The sequence below is a fragment of the Hetaerina americana genome, unplaced genomic scaffold (genome assembly GCF_022747635.1).
Source record: "Hetaerina americana unplaced genomic scaffold, ioHetAmer1.1.p SCAF_3, whole genome shotgun sequence".
Lineage (NCBI taxonomy): Eukaryota > Metazoa > Arthropoda > Insecta > Odonata > Calopterygidae > Hetaerina > Hetaerina americana.
The window spans coordinates 46,777,585-46,803,605 of NW_027286874.1; the positions used below are offsets into that span (position 1 = coordinate 46,777,585).

Below are 26,021 nucleotides of genomic sequence, written 5' to 3' on the forward strand. Positions count from 1 at the left end.
TTCAATCGCACAAAATACGATACCAAAACTTCCTTACCTTTTAATAAATACGCGCCAAAAAATAGTATAGCATATCAAGTCATCCTTTTTTGAGTGAAAAATATAAATTTGAATATAAAGGCACAAACATTAATTGCATCCTAAATCAGGGAGATCCACTCAAGTTTTCGGGCGTAGTTGGTGCCTTTCTTGGAATCTATTAATGGTGACCTCCAGACGCGAAATAAGTTTCAACTGAATGAAGGCAATTGTAGATGGCAAGATTTCAAAGGCTGATATCAATAAACATAAATTACCGTGAATTAAATGCAAATTTGAGAGAAATTTACAGGAATAAATGAACGTGAATGGCGTGGAAAATTGAGATTTTTTGAAAGTACATTTCCATTATTCATTGTAAATTTTACGAAATTTTCTATGGAAAAAAGAGTTAAGTGTGGTCAAATCTCAAAAAATGTATTCATATTTAAATATTATAGGCCTAGAATAATTTTATAAATGGTAGCCGTTTCCAATGAGCTAAGCATACATTCAGTATACTCTTACGCCATAAAATAGCGGCAAGGTACGAATATAATGGTCGTTAAATTATTAGAAAAGGCATTTCGAGCAATAAGTGCTCCCGAGTTCTTTTTTGTTACCTCGTTAAAGCTCTTCCATCTTCATCTCCTTATTCCAGCCCTTCATAAACTTTTCCAATCTGCATTCCACACTCCGTTCCACTGTTTATTCTCCAGCACCTCATCCGTTCATTTCAATCCCATTCCCTCCTGGACGGAAATCCGTCGCCTTGCATATTCAAGACCCTTCTGCCTTCTATGCCGGTGTAGGAAGGAGGAAGAAAAGTACGGAGGGAGGGGGAGATGCGTAGGAAGGAGGAGGAAGATTAGGGAGTGAGAGTTTACGAGCGAGGGGTTTGAGGAGGAAGTGGCAGGTGCGAGGAAGAGATGCGAAATCATGAGAGAAGAGGAGGTCGAGAGAGAGAGACAGAAAGGGTGGTGGGCAAAAACAGAGAAGAGAGGGAAATTGAAGGAGGTAAAAAACAGCGGAGGGGAACGGACGATGAGAACAGTATGAAACACTCTAGGATTTAATTAACTGAGACAAGCACGCTGAATACAAATTGACTTACAGATATTTGGGCGCCATAGAGAATCCAATGAATTCCACAGTAAAAATTACGTTGAATGAGGGAGATAAGCTTTTATCCACTGCCTTCTTGTCACAAAACTCTTTTTCGTACTTCCTCCTGTCGTGGTGAACCTTAGGAGTGACAGTGGTTGCGTGTGCACAACACAAACTCGCAGCTGAAGATGTTGAGGGAAACAGAAGAAATCACCAGTAGAGAATGGAACACGCAGATACGCGCGCCGTCGTGCTCGACACGCCGATGCTCGATGAATGACCAGCGTTGTGATCCCTGTGGCTCTTTGGCTTCACTTTAGACAGCTCGCTGAGGAAAACGCATGAGTGGGCATTCTAATGGCTCGCGCGGCATTGAGAATGCAAACTTCATCTCATGATTTTAGCTGTCAAATAGATTACATACCTAAAGCGTGGTGAGCTATGGGTAATTTTTATGTAGGCTCCTTAACCCATTTGTCCCTGCTCGCTAAGGACTTTGTAAACGATAAGCATGACTGTCAAATATATGTTCCTGAAGACGAATGCTGGAAATCAACTGGGTGGATAAATGAGAAATAGACTAGTGTGTTGGGAATTTTGGAATACGATTTCCAAAGAAAAAAGAGATGGATTTGACGCACCAAGGAACAATGAATTTCTCCGCAAGATTATAAGATTACAATACGGTAGTTTTGCTTTTAGGTGACCAACTCCAGCAATGCTTTGTGATGCCAAAGATATTTATTTATCATAGAGAAGCCATATTAATATTCGGGAAAATATATGGAAGAACTTCGACAGAAATACCAATAAAGAGAATATATTAAAGATATGCACAATAGGTTTAGCGTTTAGGTGGTAAGTGGGCACTGATATATGAAGAGGAGTTGTAAATCTTAGGCTTAAAAATAAGAAAACTGTTAACACCAAGGAGGCGAAACGAAATAATTCCTCAATAATTGTGGTAAATTCAAGCACCTATGAGCATTCAAGTAAGATCAGCACTCTTTTAAACTATTTAAATTATTTTATGGACATGGCGCCGGGAAAGAGGAAATATAAACTAGTAGAGGAAGGGTCGATAAAGTGGAGGACACGTAAGAGACAAGACGGGAGTTGGAAGGAGGACTGGCGGAGTGGGAGACGGCGATGGAAGAAGGGCATATAAAATATGCAAACGGGCAAGAAGAGGAGGGATGAGGAGGAAAAGGGAGGAACCAAACCGTGGGACGAGGGAAGTTCTGGATTCATCCTTCCTGCCTTCTTCCTCGAACCCTCCATCTTCATCAAACCGCGCAGTAATTTCATAAAGCTGATTTATCAAGGTTTTCACGAGATCGGGCAACTGATTTAACACCGAGCTATGTTACCTATTCGCAGATGACAGAAATTGCTACGCCGGGAAACGGTCATTGCAGCGTTGAGAAGAACGAATCTACTGGTGAGAATAGTGGCAAAGCAGTTATGAGGATATGAGGCTAGAGATGAGGAACGCTTGCACATCAAACTGGATACTGGTACTAGTAACTGGTACTGGACTGGAAAAGTGAAGTAAAATCACCACAAATGGGAAGGAATTATATGAATAACAACCGAGAAACGTCCAATGGAGCTGAAATGGGTAGGATATTAGGGAGGAGACCGGGATGCAGAGTCCAAACATTTTTTCTACTAACTGCCTTTTCAAATTTATTCATCTTCACTACCAAAGACTTCGACAACCTAGCATGGGCGACGGTTTTTGGTATCAACATGAGGCTGCTGGATGGGCTATGGGGTTGAGGACTTGAGAACCACTCAAATCGTTGCTTTAAATTCAAAAAAATCAAATCTTCAAAGAAACTGTAGTCATTAAACTACCAGAAATATTTTATTTAATGTAACGATGCCGCAAATTAAATTATGATTTAGTTGTTTTGTTACTATTATTTTTTAATTAAATTGAGAATGAATAAACGCTTCATTTGAAATTTACAAGGAATATGTCAGAAAATCTTATTCAACTACGCGGGATTCCATGACATTGATTTTTAAAAGCCCTAACTAACAAGGATCAGAGCCCTAAGTTGGTTTCCCTAAATCAAAAACACAATTTCAATTGTAAATACCAAATGCTAAATGATAGCCTCTATCAATTAAATGTACCTTCAATTAATAAATGTTGACATTTTATTAATTAAAATTGAAAGTCAACTATTAATGAACATATGGATGGACTAAATGCTGCAATAAAAGGAATTGTCCTAAGATAGAAATATCTAAATATTTTCTTCAATTGTTTTTTACGATAAAATGTCTGACTCTTAAGTCACATAATTTGAGAGAAGATTCCAAAGTTTTATTTGAAAAACGATTGTTGTAACCGGAATATTAATACATTTCATACATGAATCTTGAGGAACGTTGCGATGAACAATTTTGTTGGTTTTGTGACCCATATGATCTAACTAATTGTAACCGTCTTTGCAAATAACAAATTAGAACCGCTCTAATATTGTTTTGAGGTATTAACAATCAAAACAATACCTAAATAGGTTGCTTAGGTATTGAGTTTATTCAGTTCGCAGAAGCCTTATACGATTGTAATAATATATTCTACCGTTCTTACGAATACACAAACATCAGAACATCATCATCATCATCCGCAGTTCTACAGTCTGGTGTGGGCCTTGGCTTCCTCTATGATATGCCTCCATTCACTTCTTCTTCTTGCTTTTTCCTTCCATCTTGTAACTCCCAATACCTTCAAATCATCCTCCACATCCTGTAGCCATATCTTCCTGGGTCTACCTCTTCTTCTAACCCCTTCCATCTTGCCATTAAGTATCAGTTTGGGCATTCTGTCATTGTCCATCCTTTCTACATGGCACAACTATGCCAGCCACAGTGAGCTGGCAAATCTAACTATGTCCTTCCCTTCTAGAAGTTCATTTATCTCCATGTTCATTCTAATTCTCCATCTCTCTCCTTCTCTAATTAAGCCATAGATTCTCCTTATGATTTTTCTTTCAAATTTTCTAAGCGTTTCTTCATCCTGACTTGTTAATGTCCATGTCTCAGCTCCATAAGTTACAGCGGGTCTAATAAGCGTTTTATAGATCAGAGCATATCGAAGTGTAATAAGGAAACCTGAGTTCGTGTTAAAACCCAAAGGCTGAAAGAAATGAACCTGAAAATATTTTCATGGACGAGCCAACCTTACTGATTATCATGCTTATTTACTCGGAATTATAATATTAACTCGGCTCGTATAAAAAGTATCGGGAAACGTTTCCCTTGACCGTCGACATACCTTTTCCGGCGGCTTTTCCACGGCTCGAAGGCTCCCTGGTAGGCTTACGGAAAGTTCTTAAGGGTACGCGTGCAAGATTCTTTGACGGCACTTAGCGAATGAAAAAGTGATATTGAACAATCGTGAGTTATCCCCCTACAAAGCTCTGACCATTCGACTCTCTGTCCACCTTGACAAGTAAAGGTAGCGGATGGAGAGTCTGAAAGTAAAAAGTTAACGTTTACGTGATCATGGTCTATATAAAAATTATCGGGAAAAGTTTCGGAAAAAGAGTTATTTTAGTTATTGCTACAATGCCTTGAAATTCTTCAAAATACATCCCTTGAGCGTCGACACACTTCTGCCAGCGGCTTTTCTACGACTCGAAGGTTCCCTGGTAGGCGGATTCTGGAAGGTTCTTAAGGTTACGCGTGCTAGCTTCTTCGATGGCCCTTATGCTTCCATGGTGGTGTCCTGTGAGAGAGGATTTCATTTTTGGGAATAGTAAATAGCCTGATGGTGCCAAGTTGGGACTCTAAGGGGGCTGGGAAATTTCCGCAATGCCGTTGCAGAAGGTGTTTACATGGAGACACTCGACTCTGCTCTTGGTTGTCCGTCAAGACCTTCGGGACGAGTTTAGCGCAGATCTTTCGCAAAGCCAAATTTTCGGTGATAAAGGTGTGCACTGTCATGCTATCAATGCCAATAAGATCTGCGATCATGCACACATTTAACCGACGGTCTGCATTAAGCACTTCACTCACACCTTCTCGTCAGTTCTTCACGTCAAAGACCGTACAGCAATGGGCTCGTTCATCTTTGAAGTGCTTGTGTCACCTAAAATTTACAGTTTGTGACATGATATCATCTTTGAACCCTTGGCAAACCATGCCCAACGTCTCCACACCCGATTGCCCCAGTCCATCACAAAATTTGACGGCGTACCCATCTTCAATCGTTCGTTCCATTTTACGCTTGTACCGAGCCACTCGACGGGGGTAAACTAAAATCACGATCTAGCCTGAACGTACGCTCGTAGGCGATTGGTACGTGTTGAAGGTCTGATCCTCCGCCACCGCACTTGGGCGGTGCGACGTAGTCACGTTAGGAAAAAATTGTTCCCCATGCTTTTCATCCATACCATGTAGGGGGTTAGCACTTGAACATGATGATAAAATAAGAAAATTGAAAGAGGAAAATGATTTCGTATTAATAAAATGTAATTGAAAGCTAAACATGGAATGGAAGCAAAAGAGATTTTTCATTTTAATGTCATCTCAGTATGGAGTCATGTAAATAAATAATAAAAACTCGAACATTGAAGTAATGTTGCATTTAATTTTTCATAATGGAGTCAAGTGGTTCTTGGAAAAATTGTCATGAATTACATTTTGACCAGGTTGTTACATTTTTGAACAATCAACAGCTTAATATAATCACTTTTCGTCGAACCTGAGATAGATTCAGATTCTATTTACCAATCACAATTTAACCATTATATTCCGCTATATCCCCATGACAATGGCCAAAAGTATTGACCATTGTCACGGGGATCAAAAAGTTTTACTCTTCAGGAAACGTCGTATTCGTGATCTTCTAAAATTTTTACTTCCTTTCCCAGCTAAAAATAACCTTTTGAGCACTCACAGATCAAATTCATTGACTTAGGCCCTCAACGCTTTTAAGGAAGCATTAAAGATAAACATGACTACTTCGGTCCTATACTTTAAAGTACAGATAAAACAATAGCGATGGACAACGTTTGTGAAATATCAACTTCGAGAGATTAAAAAGCCCACAAAACCTTTAAAAATGTATGAGTCTTTGAAGCATAGAGCATCTTTGAAACGACAGACTGAAGAAATACTCGATGGGAATTTTTTAAATATTAGGATAGTCAATTATTTAAAGAAAGAAAAGATTTCCAAAAGATCCGCAGCTTCAAAAAGTCTATCGGTTGTAAAAAATATTTGGAGTGAAATCTTGAAACACGGGCGCTTATAAAGGCGATCCAGTCAGGCGAAGGAGTAGGCACTCTACCGAGGTAAGGAGCAGGTGGATAGGAAGAGAGAGAGAGAAAGGGAAGGGGATTACAGTTCGGGAGTTAAGATTTGAGAGGTGAGAGATTGAGGGGAAGGAAAGATGATGGGGGAGGGAGGACTTGAAAGTTATGGTAAGACAGAGAGGGAGGGTTCAGGGCAGGGGGTGTGAGCTCTGAACGAGAATCTTTGTATAATTGAATTCATCATCCTCTCTCAAGCTGGTAAGGAAGCAAGGGAGGGAGGGAATTGGGGAGAGGTAAACAGAGTTGAGAGGGGTGAGAGAGACGGGGGGAATATTTTGTTAGTTGGGTCACCGCAGTAACAGTTGGCAGGTTGGATATAGGATGGGCCGTTGGGAAAAAGGCGATTTAAATGTTTTCAGGGAATGAGTTGAGTGCAGGCCGAATGGAAGGGCAAAGTTTTCGATAGGGGTGTCGCCTGTTTGCCACTATGAAACTTCTTGGAAAATTATATGTGATACGAACTCCTTCAGAGTTTACTAAAAGGTTTAATGAAAACGTTTTTATCAAATTCAGGAATCTAATTCCCAATATTATTGAAAAACGAAATTAAATTTAAAAAATTCCTTTAGTTGTTAGTTTAACTATAATGAAAAATGCCAATTCCTTGTGTATATGTGAAAGAAAGTTTTCATCTTTATCCTTCTTCACATGTGTAATATTAGTAAATTATACTTATCTATTGTTCATAAAGGTTGCAAGGAGACATAAACGAGGCTAAATTAAGTATATTTCACGTTTCATACCAATTAATGGGATCACAAACGTATCCAATATCATTAGCGTGTCAATTTGTGAGCGTTGGATCCTTTTACTTTATTACCCGATTAAAATTTTCATGTGGCAATTGATTAAATAGTTTCCTTGGAGTTTGATTCATTAAGATGAAGGTAAACGCCAATACATATCGGGTTTTTTAATGATAGTGTCCTTCATAATACTGGGGTTAATAGAAAACTTTATTGAATTTGCACTTAGTATAATGTAAAATGGCTGATGGTTCCACCCATATCAATTTGCATTTTGTCATTCTTAACTTTAAAGGAAGTTTAATAAATAAAAGTAATTTTTTTAATGATATCTGAACAGATACTCTTTTCATCGCTCAATAAATTCTGCAAATAATCATATTCCTTAGTTCTCCGAGCATATTATTTTAATCTTCCACAACTAATTTCAGAAGTAAAAACACTATTTTTTTCTCTCAGTGCCCTGAAGGCTTTTCTTCTGGTACTTGTGGATTTTATGCCATCCTCTTGTATGGTATATTGGTTATCTTACTCATTAGTTTTGTCTGTACAATCTGGCGGGGTATAAATTGAGTGATGTTAGTCTCACCTAAAATTGTTCAAACATTTATAAAATCAGTCAATAATTCATTAAGACACCTCAGACGGGTGTATCCCGCGAAGGTGTGTGACAAGCTTGTACTATAGATTTTTACTACTGAATGTAGTATAACTTACCTTTTGATGAGTTGTCACTGTCGGTTTCCAGCTGTTGATTGATTGCTGATTTCTATTAACATTACTGTTGATTTTAATACACTTATTGTTTTATTGATTATTCAAGCCGTTTTTTCTTCGTGTTGACAACATTGTTTACAAGTATTAGTTTGTCATAGTTGGTGTCTTTGAAGATCAAATGACATCGCATTACTAATATCGTGTGGTAAATTAGTCCAGGTATTAATTTACTTACTTAATTACTTCAATTAATTGGAATTTTTATTTGTGCGAAATAGTACGCATCAGTAATAAGGATTATTAAATTGGTCAAAATCTATCAGGATCAAATTATTCTTTCAAATATCTCCCTTTGTCTTCAATTAAATCCTCATTCTATTAATTTCAATTCAATTCATACAAAACTTGGCATGATCAAAACACTTTTGATTTGATTTCTTATAAATTAATGAAAAGAAATAACATTTGAACCTATCAATGATTATTTCGCCATATTAACAGTTTATCTTTACGGAAAGCGACGCTGAAACGATAATTTTAGAACTTTAAGTGACTCATGCGTTTATATTATATTCAAATTTGACTCAAACGTTTTATTTCTAAGGAGAGGCGCGGTAAGGAAAGGTGTAAGGTCGTTGGAAGGGTCGTTTCTGTTGAAATTTAAATGAAAATGCATTTTATTTCTTTGAACAATGTCCATATTATATAATCCCACATACACGCATTGCGTTTTGTGAATCATTTTTATGTATGCATTCATGTATTTTTGTAGTATTATCATAATCATTATCATAATTATTATTAATATTATTTACATGGTACAATCATTGTTGTACACAATTACACGCACACCCCTGAAAAAAATGGAACACACACCTTTGCAGTGGGGCAAAAAAAGAGATCCAATATAATACTCTCTCAGTTATGTCTATTTTTCTCTGGTCTCTCCACTCAAAAAAGAGCCTCACCCAATAAGTCATACGCAGCGACCGCCCCTATTCCCTGCCAAATCCAGCGCCGAAATCCCAAATGTGACCACAGAACGAAGCACTCTGCTGGCCCTACACAAAATGGCGTCAACTGACTCGTCGCACGAGGCAATGGGAAGGTAATGGGGGCAGCCGGAGTAATGCTCTAATAATTTTATTAGGGTGGTCGATCACAGAGAAAAAAAATCTCCTTCCACCTCTTATCACACAATAAAAGAGCAATAATCGACCATAGTATTCACCACATACATCATTATCTTCCAAGCCTTTCCGTTTTCTTTCGTATTGTATACATGCCTTATAACGAACTTCATGGATTATGAATATTTCATATATATTCACTCAACGTCTCATAAAAACGACTTCACAAGACCTTCGAAAAACTGTGGAGCACATTTTCTATCGTTCTTTACCAATTGACCACGAAGCAAACAAATCAATTTTTTCTCTCTCTTTGCAACTCTACCACGATTTCTTTTCGAAAACCCCCATTTCGGAAAGAAAACAAATGTTACACATTAGTCTACGGTTATTGCTTTCTTTTATTGCAAGAAGCCTTGTTTATTTACGATTATTTGTTGTATGTTTCTCGGCTGATTTTTTTTAATCGAGTTAAAATAGATTGGGCAGATTTTTTTTCCTACTTCATGTCATTTTCCAGCTATAAATTGTTCTTCTGAGACGTGAAAAAATAATAACCAATGGACGAAAATCACGTAATTTGACTAATTTTTTGGGAAAAAGGTGTGGCAAGATTAGTGACACTCCTTTTCTCATAGATATTTTTTTCTAAAAACCCATCACCCAAATCAGAGAAAAAGGAAACTAAAAATTTATGGAAATTTGAAGATTTAGGATCATCCGCTTGCCTTGCTGTTGAAAAATTTACAATTAAAATAGATACAGAGATTTGGAGAGAAACTTTCAAATTTTTTCACGTTTTGAGAAGTGTTAGAGATTGCAAGGGAAAAAAGAATTTTACTCTATGCAATATTTTGTTTAAAAGGTTTAAACTGATTACTTTCTTCATTATAGGAAAATTCGGGAAGGGATTGCCTTATATCCCTTGATTCTAATTGTTCTTTTTGACTATAATATTAAATATTGTTCTTTACACACTCCCAGTTTCCTACTTTCTCTTTCATACAACTAGTCGTTAACGCTCTCATTCTCTCCTTTCATATCAAATTTGCAGTCTATTTCGATTCTCTCCCTGTATGTCGCGGGATTTACTCTTTTCTGGACTATTGGGGTGAAAAGGGAGGAAAGAGAAATCTAGTTTGAGGAGGTAGAGGGAAAATAGGATTCAGTCTAAGGCAAGGAAATTTCTTTTTCAAATTCTTAAGGGAAATGGAAGATAAAGGATGAGGTATTTCTTTTAATAATAGGATATATTCCCGAATAAAAAATAACAACGAAAAAATAACTTTAAAATCACATTATTTGTACCGATTAAATTAAATTTTAAGAGATAGATTACAGGAGCTCAGTACTTTTACGTACACATCAGTCCATATTTAAATTTATGCTCAGATTAACAATCCGCCTTTTATGCGAATTATAATATTTTGGATTGCTATTTTAATTTAAAACAATCCAAGTTGGTGAATGACTAAATTGCCATGGACAAAAATTAAATGAGACATTTACAATCAACATAAATTGAAAGAAAATGTATACATACATTAACAATGTAGATTTAATATTTATGTGTATTTAACTGTCGGTGTCTCAATGAAAAAATTGTATGCGAACAAGGTTTCTTTGGAAATTTAAAAAATAGTTTTACTTCACATATGGCCACCGAATGTGATGATTGAGGTGATTTTTTTATTCATGTTCACATTTTAAAAACATAATTATTTTGGAGACTCTAGTCCTTTTTTTCTGTTTCAATCAAGTGTCTCCGTTGAATTACTTTTTCAATCATTTATGCTTCAAAGCTTTTCGTGCTCCATATTGTCAAAAATCACATTTTTAATGATAAGTAAAAATATTCAAGGGGTTTTGTATAAGACTTTGGACGAAACATGAGTAAAAAATTTAATCATTAGGTTTCCTTGGCGAAGATGAATCTAGGACACCGTCAAAACCTTGTAGGTACAAAAACGATTAAAATAAAGTTCTTTTAAGGACGTTCTCCGTGAAAAGTCATGGGTTCAGCACTAAATCTACTCGACTTTACGGCAAGACCATAACGTTTAATGCTCCTGCACCTTTTCTCTAGACGCGTTTCTTCGAACTAACACCAAATGTCTTATACTTTAATTTAACTAAGCAACAGTCTCGGTCTTCACAGAAGTGGCGTTTCGAGCTCTGTCATATTACAACAAGAAAAAATAACAATAATTAATAACATGTACAAACAAGTGACATTACAATTGTAATGCTTTAGTTGATTTGGCATGAACAAGATCACTCATTCAGGAGGAAATAATAATAGCTATATCTTAATGGGCTACGAGAAAATTACTCAAGGGATTATGTGTTTGGAAATAATTAAGAAAACGGATCAACAATATTAAATACAAAATAGGTGTTTTTACAAGAAAGCTAATAATTTGCTATTTCATCGACATTCCTTCTTTCCAAACCATTGGGTTTGAAATTTCATCAGAGGTTATTTTAATTATTTGGAATATGATTCCTAACTAAAAACATTTACTATCGCAAAATGGATGAAATAATATTGAGAAGTTGATGTAAACCTAGCGTTCTACGATCTGCCTAAGGTGTCTGTTGCCGCACCTTGCAATGAACCACAGTGCATTTTCTCTCAGCCTTCACCAACACCTCTCTACACAAAAAAGGTTTGAGGCAATGAAACATTTTTTGAAGGGTGTGGCATACTCACAGGAAAACTCATTGTTAAATAATGAAGGTTGGAAAAGGTTTGAAGTATTTCAAAATTAATGCTATGATTTCCCTAAAATTGAACAGAGGAAAGAAATGCTAATATTTAATTTTTAGAAAAGATTTAGGTGGTACGTTATAAGTTATTGCCTAGGTTCGAATTTTGTATTAAAATCACATTAAGTTGAGGGTTTTTTTTAAATAAATATTTAAACCTTTTACTCGGTTGGCTAATTCAAAAGTATTTACCCGTAAGGAAATCCTTCAGGTAAGTTAGATGAGCACCACAATGAAATTTTAAACATCTGCCTCAGATTAAACTGAAGCCGGAGCAGATGAGAATGCAGAACAGAACTTCACGAAAGGGTAGGAGGAAGTGAAAGAGTGTCAGGAATTTGGATTTTGAGGAAAGAATAGTATGTACTCCGTGAACTTATTTCTTCGGGTGCCTATTTCAAGCTTCGTCAACTTTCCCAAAAAAAAGCCATGAGATTGTGTGCGGAAAATATAAAAAAACCAAAATAGAGGTTTAAAACAAATTCAGATCACCATGAAACATTAATCACATGGTAAAGTTGACTGATTATTTTTCATCAGACGAAGAATATAATAAGACGAAAAATTCACAAATCGAAATAAAGTAGAAATAAAAGCAACAAATTCAAAGACAGAAGTTTCCTTCGAAAATTTCTTTTATGGCCAAAATGGGAGCAAACAAGGAATTATTTTAAAGTATTAAAATCAGTTAACATCTCTTCCACAAAACACCTTTAGGAGTCCGTCCTGGACTTCACTGTAAATCTAATTAGAACAGAGAATACATTTTCAGCTTCGAACGTGTCAAAAACACTATAGAGCCTGATATTCATAAACCTAAACCACACACGAGCTGAATGGTGTACTTATTGAATGATATGTGAATATTTTTTAATATAGCGTAGTAATTCACCTTACATACTACACAATGGCTGCCGGTGCATATAATTTTATTTTCATCAAAAAGATTGCTTTTCCTTATCATATAAAATATAGTGAGCTGATTGAAATGGGTTAACTGATAATTAATTGGAGTTTATTAGAAAGGTGGTGAGAATATAAGGACAAAGTAAATATCATACAAAGGGACTGGTTATGGGGTTAGGCCTGTTAAAAAGGGTGGAAAAAGGAAATGGCCGATTTAAAAAATGTGTGGCCATCCTGATACCACCACGTGAGCAACGTCTCTCCAACCCATTTTGGAGTTTTGCAAGCTTATTCAGACAAAGCAAACTCGACATTCCTAACGCAGCCATTGATTCGAAAATACAAAGCAAATGGGTCAAAATATTTCGATTCTTTTTCTAGATGATCCACATTTTTTCCACAATACATATTTATGAAAAAGCTCGTGTACAATAATTATGTCTTCTACATCATTTGAAAGTTTTTACGGCTGTTGTAGTCTGATTATGTTGACAGAGTAACTTTCTTAACTGAATAAGACAAGAACGAAACTACTTTTTGACACCTCTAGAAATACATACATATATTTGCAATAGTAATTGACTCTGTTACTTCCATTATTTTTTTTTGAGGGGGCACAATATTGCATGATCTCTGTTGTATACAAAGAAACCTTGAATGCTTGCGTATTAGGTAGCATTCACCACTATCATTACGACTTTTTAAGGCTCCATGCTATTTTTAGCCTTCATCATTAATCCGAAGGAAACTGAAGAAATAAAAATTCGAAGCACAGAGAACTACATAGAGAAGTCCATTATAAAGAAACGGGGATACCCAATTCTGTCAGTATTTGTGATGAGGGGCAAAACAAAAAATTAGGCTTCATATAAATATATCTTATAATAAGGTGGGGTGAAGTAGAAAATAGACATAGAAGATAAAAGAAAATCATAAGTGCACACTGATATATATATACTGGCTTTGCCCTATTTTATTTACGCGCAACTGTTTGGGTCCCTTGAACGCTTAGAAGAGTATGGGAGAAAATTTTATCAAGACAAGTCACCGTAAAAAAAACTGCACTGAGAAACGTCTGCTCATTTCTCTCTCTCTCATCCTCACGACTACTAGAATTAGGCGTCAGGTAATTGAAAAACGTTGCTTACTTTGATTGAGGAAGATTACAGGAATCTGAATCTTAACTGCAATACAATATTACTTCTCTCTCTCTCTTTCTCTCGACTATTCGCAACCCGCTCGTTATAACTTCAGCCAAAGATGTTCATTTAGTTTTGCGAAAAATATCGTACTCGCTCGAGTCCGTGCGCACGGCAACCTATTTAACTGTTAGCCTGTTTATGATATTTTCTCTTTTTTTCCGTAACAAAAGCTAAAAATCAAGGGTTAGGGGTGGGCACTGAACGTAGAATATATTTTTATGAACACATATGATTAAATGTGGTAAAGCGGTAGTAGTATCGCTCAAATCACAGTATGCAAATATTTTTCTTTTTCATCTGTTTAACATCATTTAAATTAGCCTGTAAATAGCTTCCCTAACTTTTTCTTTTAGAGTTTTCTGGTTAATATATCATACAATGTTTTTGCTGTTGGGTCATTCTACTGTTGGTTTTCTTCACTCAAACCAACTGGTTCATTATTGAATTTCTTTCCACATCCTCGATATGTCGACACCGGGTCGATCAGGGGTCCTTAGAAAAGTTTTGCTTTCCATTATTTTTAATATCATTTCCTAGCCAATCTAAAGTAGGGTTAAAAGGGGACAGCAAATTGTGTGAAAAAATAGAATGCTTGAACGGAAAATGCGAGAAAAAAATAAGTTTTTCGAGAGGTTGTCTTGGGGAAAGGTGTGGTTCTGGTGCTAAGGTTAATTTCATTCGTCTGCTAAAAGGGTGCTATCATAAAGAGGTCATTCATTCACTACAGCAATGTATATATATATATTTATATTATAATGTATGTACACATATGTATCACAACGTCATCAATAATGGTATCTCTTGCTTTCTGTTCTTTTTCCTACCCCTTTGGAAAATTTTCCCCACCTCCGGTACGGCAGTGTACTCCCATTCTCAATTTAAAAAATCCTTCCCTGTCCATTTGTATATATATATAACATGTAATATATGCACACAATGATATACAGGCCACGAAAAGGCTTGTTGTATCGGATTAGGTACACTCGGACGCTCCTCATATTGAATTGCAGAGGAGGAGCGGAAGAAAAAGGCCTTGATGATAATTTTTTAAAACACAAACAATTTTTACAAACATTACCATCAACGATTACTCATATAGGCATATTTATCATATTAAAAAAGACACGCACACACGCATTATTATTATTATTATCAGGCCAAGGGTGAACAGGAATAATATGCAGTGTAAATATTTGTAAGTATTTTTCACATTAATATTCCTCACCTTGTTGTATTAGTGAACATGTAATGATTTATTTTTAGTTTTGCTTTTCATGTAATGCGAAATAGAGGGTTTCCAGATGTCCCCTTTTATGTCTTTTGCTATGAAAAAGCGAGGAAGCTGCTGGGTGAGGGTCTCCAGTTTTAAATAAAAAACATTTTTACAGCGCATACGCTAAATTAATGAACTTAAAAAAATTAGCTCATAAGTTACTCTGCACACTGAGATCCTCGCATGATAGCCAACATTTTTCAAAGCAAAATTAGTAACAGGAAATGGTGTGGATAATAGGAAGCAAACTTAAACATGAAATAGTCCTTAAAAAATTTGTATCAAGTAATTAGCAACCATCGACTTCCTCTTCCTCGGGACAAATATTTTTACTCCCTCACTCTATGGTCTCGCAAATCACACATTTCACTTTCCATCATACTGTTAAGATCTTTCGGTTCCGGGTGGAGATATATTCAAATAATTTAATTTAGTAAAAGACAATACACATAATCATCACCTCTCTTGTGTTATTGCTTCTCCCGACTCCAAGGTATCCCTTTCTTAAAAGCAGCGGAATATCCACATCCACTCCTGCCAAGGGCAAAGATTCAATATTTTCGACCTACGAATGATTGAAACTTTTTGCCAAGTGAATGGATTCCATGCACCGAGATGGTTTCAGCGCGAGCGTATTTTCTCGTCTTCTAGCCAGATATTTCAAACCCTTCTCATCTTCGTCACTTGGAGGGCAAAAGCCTCGGTGTTCTTGTTTTTATCAAAATTAACCTTGCTCACACCCAGGTTAGAAAGCCTTTTTTGTTTAACATGAAAACTTACAACTAAGTCCACTATTACGATGCATGTATTACAACGCACATAAAAAAACACAAGCATACATTGCTTCATCTGTCACAAGTTGTTTTGGTATTATTACTTCCTTTCATAACAAAGAGGTAACGGTTTCTAACCATTGTTTTACAGATAATAACATACATTTTACAGAATACCATATTGTAAACAGTACATCAACCACAGTAACACTTTTTAGATTAAACAGGATATATTTAACACAATACTTTCAAGTTGTTTTATCTCTTCAATTTTATATACTGCATGCCTACGAAGGAAGACATGCCCATTCTTGGACAACTTATATATTCAATCATATGTTTGCGAAAAGGTGTGTCCACATGTGTTCATCGTGTTCTTAAAGACATATATCATTAAATAGCATATGCAATAGTTCAACCGTGTCCTTCTGTGTAATAAGTGTTTTGTGTGTGCCTGTGTTATGTTTAATTTTAAGTCTGTTGTTCACATTTATATTTACAAATATTTTTGGAGCCAAACGCTGATCGCTTCTCATTATTTTTGACAACCAACCCTCAATTCCATCCGATGCACTTTTCCCCCTCATTTACACTCAGTTTTTCAGTACTCTTTGTGATTTATTCTTAGGAAAAACTGTAACTGTTTTCATTATCCATTCCCTGGATTAGAAAATTTTAAGACTATATCTGGAATATTACCTTGCCTGTGTATAAAATACTCATGAAAAGACATCGATCCCACTGAGTGTGCAGTGAAAAAGGATATTATTGAGTATCCAACAAAACGCTTATAGCAATTGCGGCTTTCAGCGTGAACCCTTAATTTCTCAAAATTTGTACGCTCAGAATACACAGTTGCCATTATATATTTTATTTAGATATATGATTTCCATAACACAGAGGTGCAAACAGTTGACCGTGAATTTGTATGCATTTATGTGTTAGTGTGATTGTGTAGAGATGTAACAGTTGAGTGATCGTACATCATCAATGCATTCATCAATTAATCACGAATGAAGTACTTTTATAAATCGGAGTGTCAAATAAATATCCCTTTCAACATTCCTGTTTTCTTTTTCATTTCAAAGTGCGCCAATATATATATATATATTTATTTATATCTTTATATTTTATTATATGCGTTCACAAATGTACTGTGTCACATAAGTATATATATATATATATATTTTTTTTTTTAGAAGATAACATTTACACACTGAAAAAAGTGTTTTCTAAAAGTGAGCAGAAGTCCGAACACGAATCATTTTTTCCCAAAATTCTGCAAAGATCTCCTTTCAACACTACCTCCACCCCTAAACGAATCTACTTCAGTCCCTTGGAATAGGTCAATACCCATATTACACATGTCCTCTCCATATGCACCTCTCGTTCCAATATTATAGGAAAATTTATAAGTTACAGATTAAGAATCCATTTTATTTACAGGCATTATGCAATTTTTAAATTAACGATTTAATGTACAGCTCAGTTAAAAAACTTCGCATCCATAGTTTTTTTGTATTTAACGGTCACGACCAGCTAGCCGCCTAATTTAAATATATCAGAAGCTCGAGTGTTTTTATAAGATCTCCACACTAATACAGAGGCCCATGACAATCACAAAAATAGTATTTTTTAAATAATTAAGTGGATGCTCATGGAGTTTCTTTTCATATCAAATTGGTGTAGCTTTGAGGAGGATATAATATCAATATATCCCACTAATTTCACTTTCAAACTATCATCTTACGAAGGGAGAGGATGATCTACAGAGCCGAAGCATTCCGTAGAGTCCAAGTTATTGCTTTAAATGTTCAGTCAATACTTACTAGAGATTACATAAAATTTTCATGTTTTTTGTATTGATGGATATATATACATGAATGTTCATGAATTCTAGTCAATGATAAAAGCAAAGCCAAAAACAAACGGCAAACATTAATTTGATGCAAACTAATTTTATATGAAGAACCAGAAGACGAAAGCGATCAACGTTCGGCTCTTAATTCACACACGAGCAAAATGCTAGATTTTCTTCGACATTTCATGGCCCAACCACAGTATTGATAATTATCATTTTTACATATCTCAAAAGAAACAATTAATACAGGATTCACCTCATTTCTCAACAATTTCATGGTATCAAAATACAGGTTTAATTAAAATTACTTGTGATATTTATAGTGTATTGCTCTTTGCCTTGCCTAATGGTAAAAATATGCCTACCACAGAGAAAAGGAGTAAAAAAATTGAAACACATCAATAAAAAGAGCTATTATTCACACATATTTACGCGTAGAAATCGCCTCTGATTTGAGTCTGTTTTTATTCTTAAAGCACTCTTCAGGGCCGTGTTCAACACCATATCTCGCGAGGTGACAGACAACATGCCAGTCTTTTTTTTTACATCAGAGGAAGTCACGTGGTCAAAAAACTTTAGCAGTCATGATAGCAATAATTTAAAAAATATATATGTAAACCAACAGAACGTAATACAAATTTTCATAAACTTGTCCTTAACTATTATCTCTCTTCCGCTATTTCATTTAGGAAACTCAAACGTTTCCAAGTCCCTGATTTGCAAAATACTCATCACGAATAAGACTTTTGACAAATATTGCTTGCAGTCATTATCTATCATTTTTATTCACACTATTAGTTACTAATTTGAGGGAATCAAAGATGTCTATTTAAATTAATCCATCTTACACAAAATCACTCCCCTTTGAAAAAGTAAGCAAATTAGGCGACGAGATTTCCGCGAGAAAGAGAGAGAAAAAATAAACAATATGAAAAGGTTAACCACTCTTAATTGGAGACCAAAATGTCCCTCAGTATAAACGGTTGCCTAATGTCAATAAAAATACATAAAAACAAAATATACAGTTTACAATAGGACACTTGCTTTTTGTGTATACATATATTTATATGTATATATAGATATATTCACTTTTTCACTACCGACAAAGTACTTGCCATTTTTCACTAATGATCGATCTCTTCGATTTTAGCCTTTAGTCTTTTTTTCTTATTAAATTGAGAGGAAACTCTCCCAAAACAAACAAGCGTCTCAAAGCTTATTTCTATTACTCTTTCCACATCAAATTGAATATTTTCCTTATTTCCACTGAGATCTTTAATCCAGCAATCTTCCTTGAAATCTTTTGAAGCAATTGAGAATACAAACTCTGTAGAAAAGAACTAGACAATATTTAACAATAAGGTATGATCATAATTTGGTATTCATTTTTCAATAGGAGCCCGTAACCTGCACGTTTCTCCAATGAATTGGACAAAAGATAAAACGATACACACAGTAAAAGATAAAAGAAAATGATCATCTTTCTAAAAGCTCCAGTACCCATTAAAATATCTTAACGATACTAAAGGGAAGTTGGATGTGGATCGGACTGACAACAAAAAATTAGAGAAAATTAAGAACAGCATTTCAAGCAACGACCACCATACACACACATGTATTCTCTCCCCCTACCGTTTCTTTGAATGTTTTCCAGTGTTTAGGCTGCATTACATACAGTTAAAAGCGCCGGAGACTTGTCAATAAAAAATAAACGATTTTATCGATCAAAAAAAGAATAAAAACGAAGTAAAATTCATCAAATATCGAATTGGATCCCGGTGGATCCATTTGAAGAAAACATAGTGAGCGGGAGGTGAGGATGAGGAGAGAAGACGGAAAATTCCGAGGTATTCGTATGCATGTTTAGGGAGGTCAATAAAAAACGACCAGCTCACAGCTGTAGGAATCAGGTGACAAGTTAGCGAAAAGCTAAATATACTCTCGAGTTTCCAGGCTTAATTGCGCTAACAACTACATAATATGATTGAGTGAGGGAGCAAGAGGGTTTTTTTCCTAATATGATGAGAAATAAGGTGGAGTTTAAAAAAAAAGAAGTCCATGCTTCGTGATCATGGATCGCACTATGAAATGAAAATAAAATACCAGTGAAATACATCTACCTCGGCTACGATCGAGCCAAAAATATTCAGGCAATGTTTTTATGCTTCGCTGTGCAGTAAAACAATGCCCTTAGCTATTAAAACACGGAGTATGTTTCCTTACAGCACAACACATTGTGAAGCCGTGACGTGAAGGCCTTCAACTTCTCCTCAGAAATGCCATACAAAAATTGGGCGTTAAAAATGTAATGAGAATTAAATTTCACAGCCAAGGGCGACTAATTAATGCACCACTATCAATTCAAATAATACCCTCGTGCTCGCTCGATTCATAAAAATTTTTTTCAATGCAATCAGGACACTCACTCCTGGCATCGAACAGGAAAATACACAATGATTAACTTTAACGCCACAACATTTGACTCCGATTGATCACATCACTACCCTTGCTGACAAGTGATAAAATGATCCACTAGATTTAATCATCCTTAATTATAATGCCAATATTTTCATATTTAGTCACACTAAAACACTAACAGCTGAAATCTACATTTACAATAACAGCATTGTATGTATATACAACATTATATATACATTATATTTTTTTCAGTTTTCCTCGGTCGAGTAGTATCCACTTACTCATAGTATATCATTAAATTACATTCCATGAATATTAAAACATTCACAATTATATTTATGTACAAATGCAAAAGAAGAATTAAAATATATAAATATGTAGTAACATGGTAAATTGTTCGTAGTGAACATAGCACAGACTATATATTGGTCGCTTATTCACCGCGAAACATTATTGACTAAATAAAAAATTAATATTTTCAAGATGCGATGTTAAGGAATACGATGAAAGAAGCAATGAAAAGGAGCCGAAGCCGATAAAATACAATTTGATTATGTGTGATTAATCGTTTACCTAGCAATGGGGTAATAGAGAATAGGGAAAATATGCACAAAATCCATTTAAAACGCGATGGAATACGAACAAGAGAACTCTAGAGATTATTTGCTTAAATAAAAAAGAATGATGATGTTATATGTACAAATATGAGAAGCAGAGAGGGAATAAGTATATTTAATGTATAAACATTCAATGATAAATCCGTGAGTTCGCAATAAAAACATTAACATATATCAATTTTTCTATTACATTGGTCCATAATATAAAAAAGTGAAGAGAATACCACTTCTTTGTTAAGGTTTACTTATATACCCTGTACTTTTGTCGTAATTACTCCAACAAGATAAAATTACTCAATGAGAAATGCAAAAAACAGCACCTCACCCAAAACAATAGGCATTCCGTTGAACAAATATGCTCTCATTAAGATTACATGAGGAACTAAATACTTATTAGGATCCTGCCGGTCTTTAAATTGAAAACCGTAAAGAATATAGAACGGCGTCATTGATTTCTAAACGAAAGTTAGCGAAATATAGAGTTTACAGCGATTTTCAATCTTCCAATGCCTGAAAATAAAAATTTACTCGGATATGAATTTTCAGTTCTCTTCACAATTGTAACAAATGATGTCTAAATGACTCTAAAAAAATGACTAATAATATACTGCAAAGAAATAATACGGCGACGGCAAAATAATACGACAGCACGCTCACAAAGCAACGAACAATAATTATAGACAATTATGATTATTACATTCCCGCAAAAGCAATTCATTAACTGCTGGCGTATTTTCCATCAAAAATAGTAGGTTCAAAAACTGTCCATATTTTTTTCTTAAAAATTACCGGTAAGTTTAAAGATTTAATGGCTCACGGTCAAAATTAACAACAAAAATTAGAAGTACTCCGTGTCATATGATTGCGAAGCTATGTGTACTTTCGCATAGTAAGGGGAGAGACCATGTTATCAAAAAAATACAACCAAATTGATAGGCATCAAAAATATTAAAATACCTCAATGTAATAACTGTATGCGTCAACAATGAAAAGGGGTGAAAGTGACCTCGGAAAAACGCAGGCACGTTAAATTTCAGAAGACACTTATTTAAAACGACACCCACAGATAACACGAATTAACCACTCATGCAAGCATACGATCAGGATCGTCAGAAGAGGCGCCTCAGACACTTATGCTTAATAATATATACACTCTCCACTCGCGTATGGAGCAGTTATTATTTTTCACTCCATTTATTCACCACTGATCAGGGGCAAGGGGAGTCAACGAAGTAGGATTCTTCCATGACGGAAAAAGGCAAAATATGTCCCATTTCAAATGGTTAGGGAGAGTAACCATATTTAAACGAATTTGAAATGATCAGGTCCTTTTGAAGAAGCTCTCATGTACACTCACACGCAAACAAACTATTAACACAGCTTTTTGTAAGAGGATTAACCATGATAGGTCTGAGAACGGCGCCATATTTGGTAGCAGTGGTAATCGCGCGTAAGCGCTCGCTCACAGTACACGGAGGGGGGGGGGGTGAGGAGATCGGAGGCGTGAATCTGAGGAAGCGCAGTCTCACAGCAAGTTGGGATGTCGTCATACGGTTTCATAGCCTGAAGCGTCCCTCCCAAGAGGAATGGGGAAAAAAAGGACCGCGTGGTCGCGGGAATGCAGGAGCTGGGTGATTTGAAGCACACATGTAACATAACGCTGCCATATTACATAAGAACACACGAAATGTACACTCATGCGTTAGGAGTACTTAAGGTCACGACGGCTTCAAGCTATGGAATGAAACAACGTGTGCGACTTGGCGTTCCGCGGTTGGGGTTCGACCGAATGATTTTTATTGAGGAAATAACGTAAAAAAGGAAACAAATTTGTACGAAACAAGCCACCGCGGCCAGCACACGATGGTTCATATTACAAGATGGCGAGGACTCCGGCCCTCAGCGTTCAGCGTGGAAAAAGGAGGCCCACGAGGCAACAGCGCTTAATTTACATGAATTTTACACGTCAGCACACGGAAAGCGGAAGGAGGATGGGGTGATGGTCGGGGAGACACACTGGTGAGCATTGGCAGGATTGCGTCAGTTAGCTTGTACAAGTGGAGGAGTATAGATTACGGAGACGAGAGAAATTCCGAACGAAGGCTCGGGAGGAAACACATAATGCATACACCATTAAAATATATGTATATATATATATATATATATATGTTAATACCATACACACGTTAAAATTGCGATCGCGGTGTGCATGTGGTGTTGGTGGAAGAAAAGGTGGGGAGTAGAAGGAGGAGGGATAGCAGATCGGGAGGGTAGGTACAAAAAGATCAAACGGGTTGAATTGATTTGTTGATATTCTTTTTCTCCTTGATTCCAATTTCTCTCTTTCGCTATTCAAAAGGATTGAAAAAAAATTCAAGTGCACCTGTCACCATTGCGAGAATGGCGGGCGATGGGTACTCCGCGCACACGAGGCACCGCACGTTGCTTCCCTCCCCCGCCGCCTGGAAGGAGACCTCTCTTTTTTATTCTCTCTCTTTCTCTCTCTCTCTCTCACCCTTTTCCTTCTCTTGTTTCCCTCAACCGTTCCATCATGCCCTATTATGCTTCCCGGCCTCCTTTTAAACGCACACATGCCCCCCAAGCACACAAACACACACGCACACTTCACAGCAGCCGTGGCCGAGGCGAGAGCACAAATCCTACACCTCTCTCCCACACTCGCCCAAAACAACACGCTTCCTGGCCCGATTGGCATCATCTCCATTTCCTCCTTCTCTTCGCCGTCATCTTCTCCCACGTGGCCAGCTCTCAACTTCCTTTCACAAATCGGTCGTGGACTCGGCGTCTAGGAACCCCCCCCACTAGGTTGATATAAGGGAGCACTTCGATTCCGACACGGCCATTTTGCTAAATAAAAACACAACACTTGGTCTTGCACGAATCGCAATCTCAATGTCTTACTTATTTTGCATTTCACACCTCCAGTAGCAAGAACACTAAATTACTTGATGCTTTATAACCACAACGAGTACAAACATTTACTTAATAAGTAGAAACATTGATGTTGATGCACTTTCCCAAATAGCTTTCAAGCGGAAATTTTGTCTGAAATAACTGTGTGCATCGTAGCTGACAAACACATACAGATACATACGCACAGATAGACTTTTTTTTTGTTTCCAAGTATCTTTCTGTAAACGATGTTTTCTTTGGCAAAACCCTCTTGAAGTCTCACTTCGTAATCCATCTCTTCTTACCTTTATTTTAATCCCCTAAAACAACAATCCGCACCGTTCGAAGGCAGCAGTCTCTTCAAGTCCGTGTCTACGACGGAAGGAGCTCTGGTCCTGATTCCTCGAGGAAGTTCCATCCGATGCACTTCATGAGCCCAAATCCACTCCACTGCTGCTTGCCATTCGTGAGGGTTAAAAAAAATATTAATGGATTTAGAAGAAATGAGGTGAAGTTTACAAAAGTTATATGATAACACCTTGATACGATATCACGAAATAGGTAATTTTAATTTTTAATGAGTAGCAATAATGGGAAACCACGAATATTTTAATTTTATATAAGTTCTTTTGCCGGTTTGCATTAATAATAGTCTCTTCGTTACGAGTAAAGAAATATTAACGAAAGATGCATGCGAGTTACTGGGGAAGAGACACATAATTAGACAGAGACTAAGTCGCCAATCTATTGAATGCAAAATGATAATCTGAGAGGGCTAAGCCAATGATTCATATCAATTATAAAGGATGTTTGGTTACTAGAGACATGCGATCTGTCCACAAAGGGAGCTTGCGCTGATTAAAAATGTAATCAGCATGACCGGCTTTTGTCATTACGCATTGGTTGTATTTTTCTTCATTATCATATTTTCACAGAGAAGTGAAGTTGTTAAACATTAAGGACATCTTAAAAGCTCTGAATATTCGTGTCCAATAAAGGATTGTGCATAAGTTTAAGCAAGACAAACGAAAAGCATGCTCTAATTTGATAACGGAATCACGGTATTTACAGCCGCGTCAACAGTAACTGAAGTCTTGAGATAGAAATTTTGTGTGGGAAAAGAAAATTAAAGGTTTTAATTTATATGTTTGGTGCATCTACGGCTACTAATAGCACACTCACTGAATTATACTGAAAAATAAGGCATAACATTAAATTGAAAACAGCTATTTTCTTTCACTCCTACTGAATCACAGTTCTCAAATTGATAACCAAGCTAACATTAATCATCATACCTATTCAAGTATTCTATACAACTCTCATGCACATAGCTGGAAAATAATGCACACGGTAAGAAAAAAATGTGAAGAAGGTAAGTAGCAGGACTAAAACATCTTTTTTCACTAAAATATGTCACATTATATGTCCTACACTGATTAATGAGAAGCAAGTTTTCAAGCATTAAAAATACTTTTCCAAGGAAAAATATTGATTTCACCAAGGACCATGAAATACACACAGCATTCAAAAACGAACACGATAAAAAAATCCAACTTTAGGGGCGAAATTTCATTTGTAACTTTTTCACTATTGATTGGTTATTCTACGCCAATTTTTAGGGATTTCACGAAAGAAATATCGTTTTGATTTCTCTTCTAAACCTGGGCCAGAGTTTTTGCATAATTTATTTCCAGAAAAAGTAACTCGACTTTCGGAGGCTTGTATAGCAAAGTTCTCTTTCTCCATCCAGGGGCGCCCATGTGTCATGCTGCCTGTGTGTGAGTGTATGTGTGTGTAGGGGGATCAGCGAGGTCACTACCACTTGCACGTGACGCCTCTCCGAAGAAACCCATGCAATTTAATGAGCCGGTATGGGACTTCACCCCGAGCGCACTGACTACGGGTTTATATTTAGACGGCCAAGGGAGATGGCAGAAAAGGAAAGGTGAGGACGGGGTGAGTGAGAGGGTGGGGAGGGCAGGGGGAAGAAAGAAAGCAAGGAAGAGAGGCGGGTGTTACGTTGAGGTTTACCCTTAAAAAAAAAGAATCATCCCACTTGCCGTGGAAGCAATTACGTAGCCAACCCTTCATCTTCAGGGTGTCCTTCTCACTCCTACCTCTTTCCTCCCCCTTCTTTCTTTCTTTCTTTCTTTCTCTCCCTCTCTCCCTCCCCTCCCTTCCTCTCTCACGTGGCCTCTCTCACTCCCTCCCATCCTCATTCTCCTTCTGGTCCCC

General features: G+C 36.4%; 1 protein-coding gene across 5 annotated transcripts in view; it reads right to left on the reverse strand.

Moving 5' to 3' along the window:
• Window positions 1-8,614: 8,614 nt before the first annotated feature.
• Window positions 8,615-26,021, reverse strand: part of Rbp6 (RNA-binding protein 6) — a 1,159,807-nt gene continuing 1,142,400 nt past the window's right edge. For all 5 annotated transcript variants that reach the window (XM_071587364.1, XM_071587360.1, XM_071587359.1 and 2 more), the window contains one exon: window positions 8,615-24,239. Coding sequence is in view for 1 of the 5 variants with exons in the window: in XM_071587359.1 (XP_071443460.1) it covers window positions 24,159-24,239 (81 nt within the window). In the remaining 4 variants the exon portion in view is untranslated. The remainder of the gene's footprint in view (window positions 24,240-26,021) is intronic.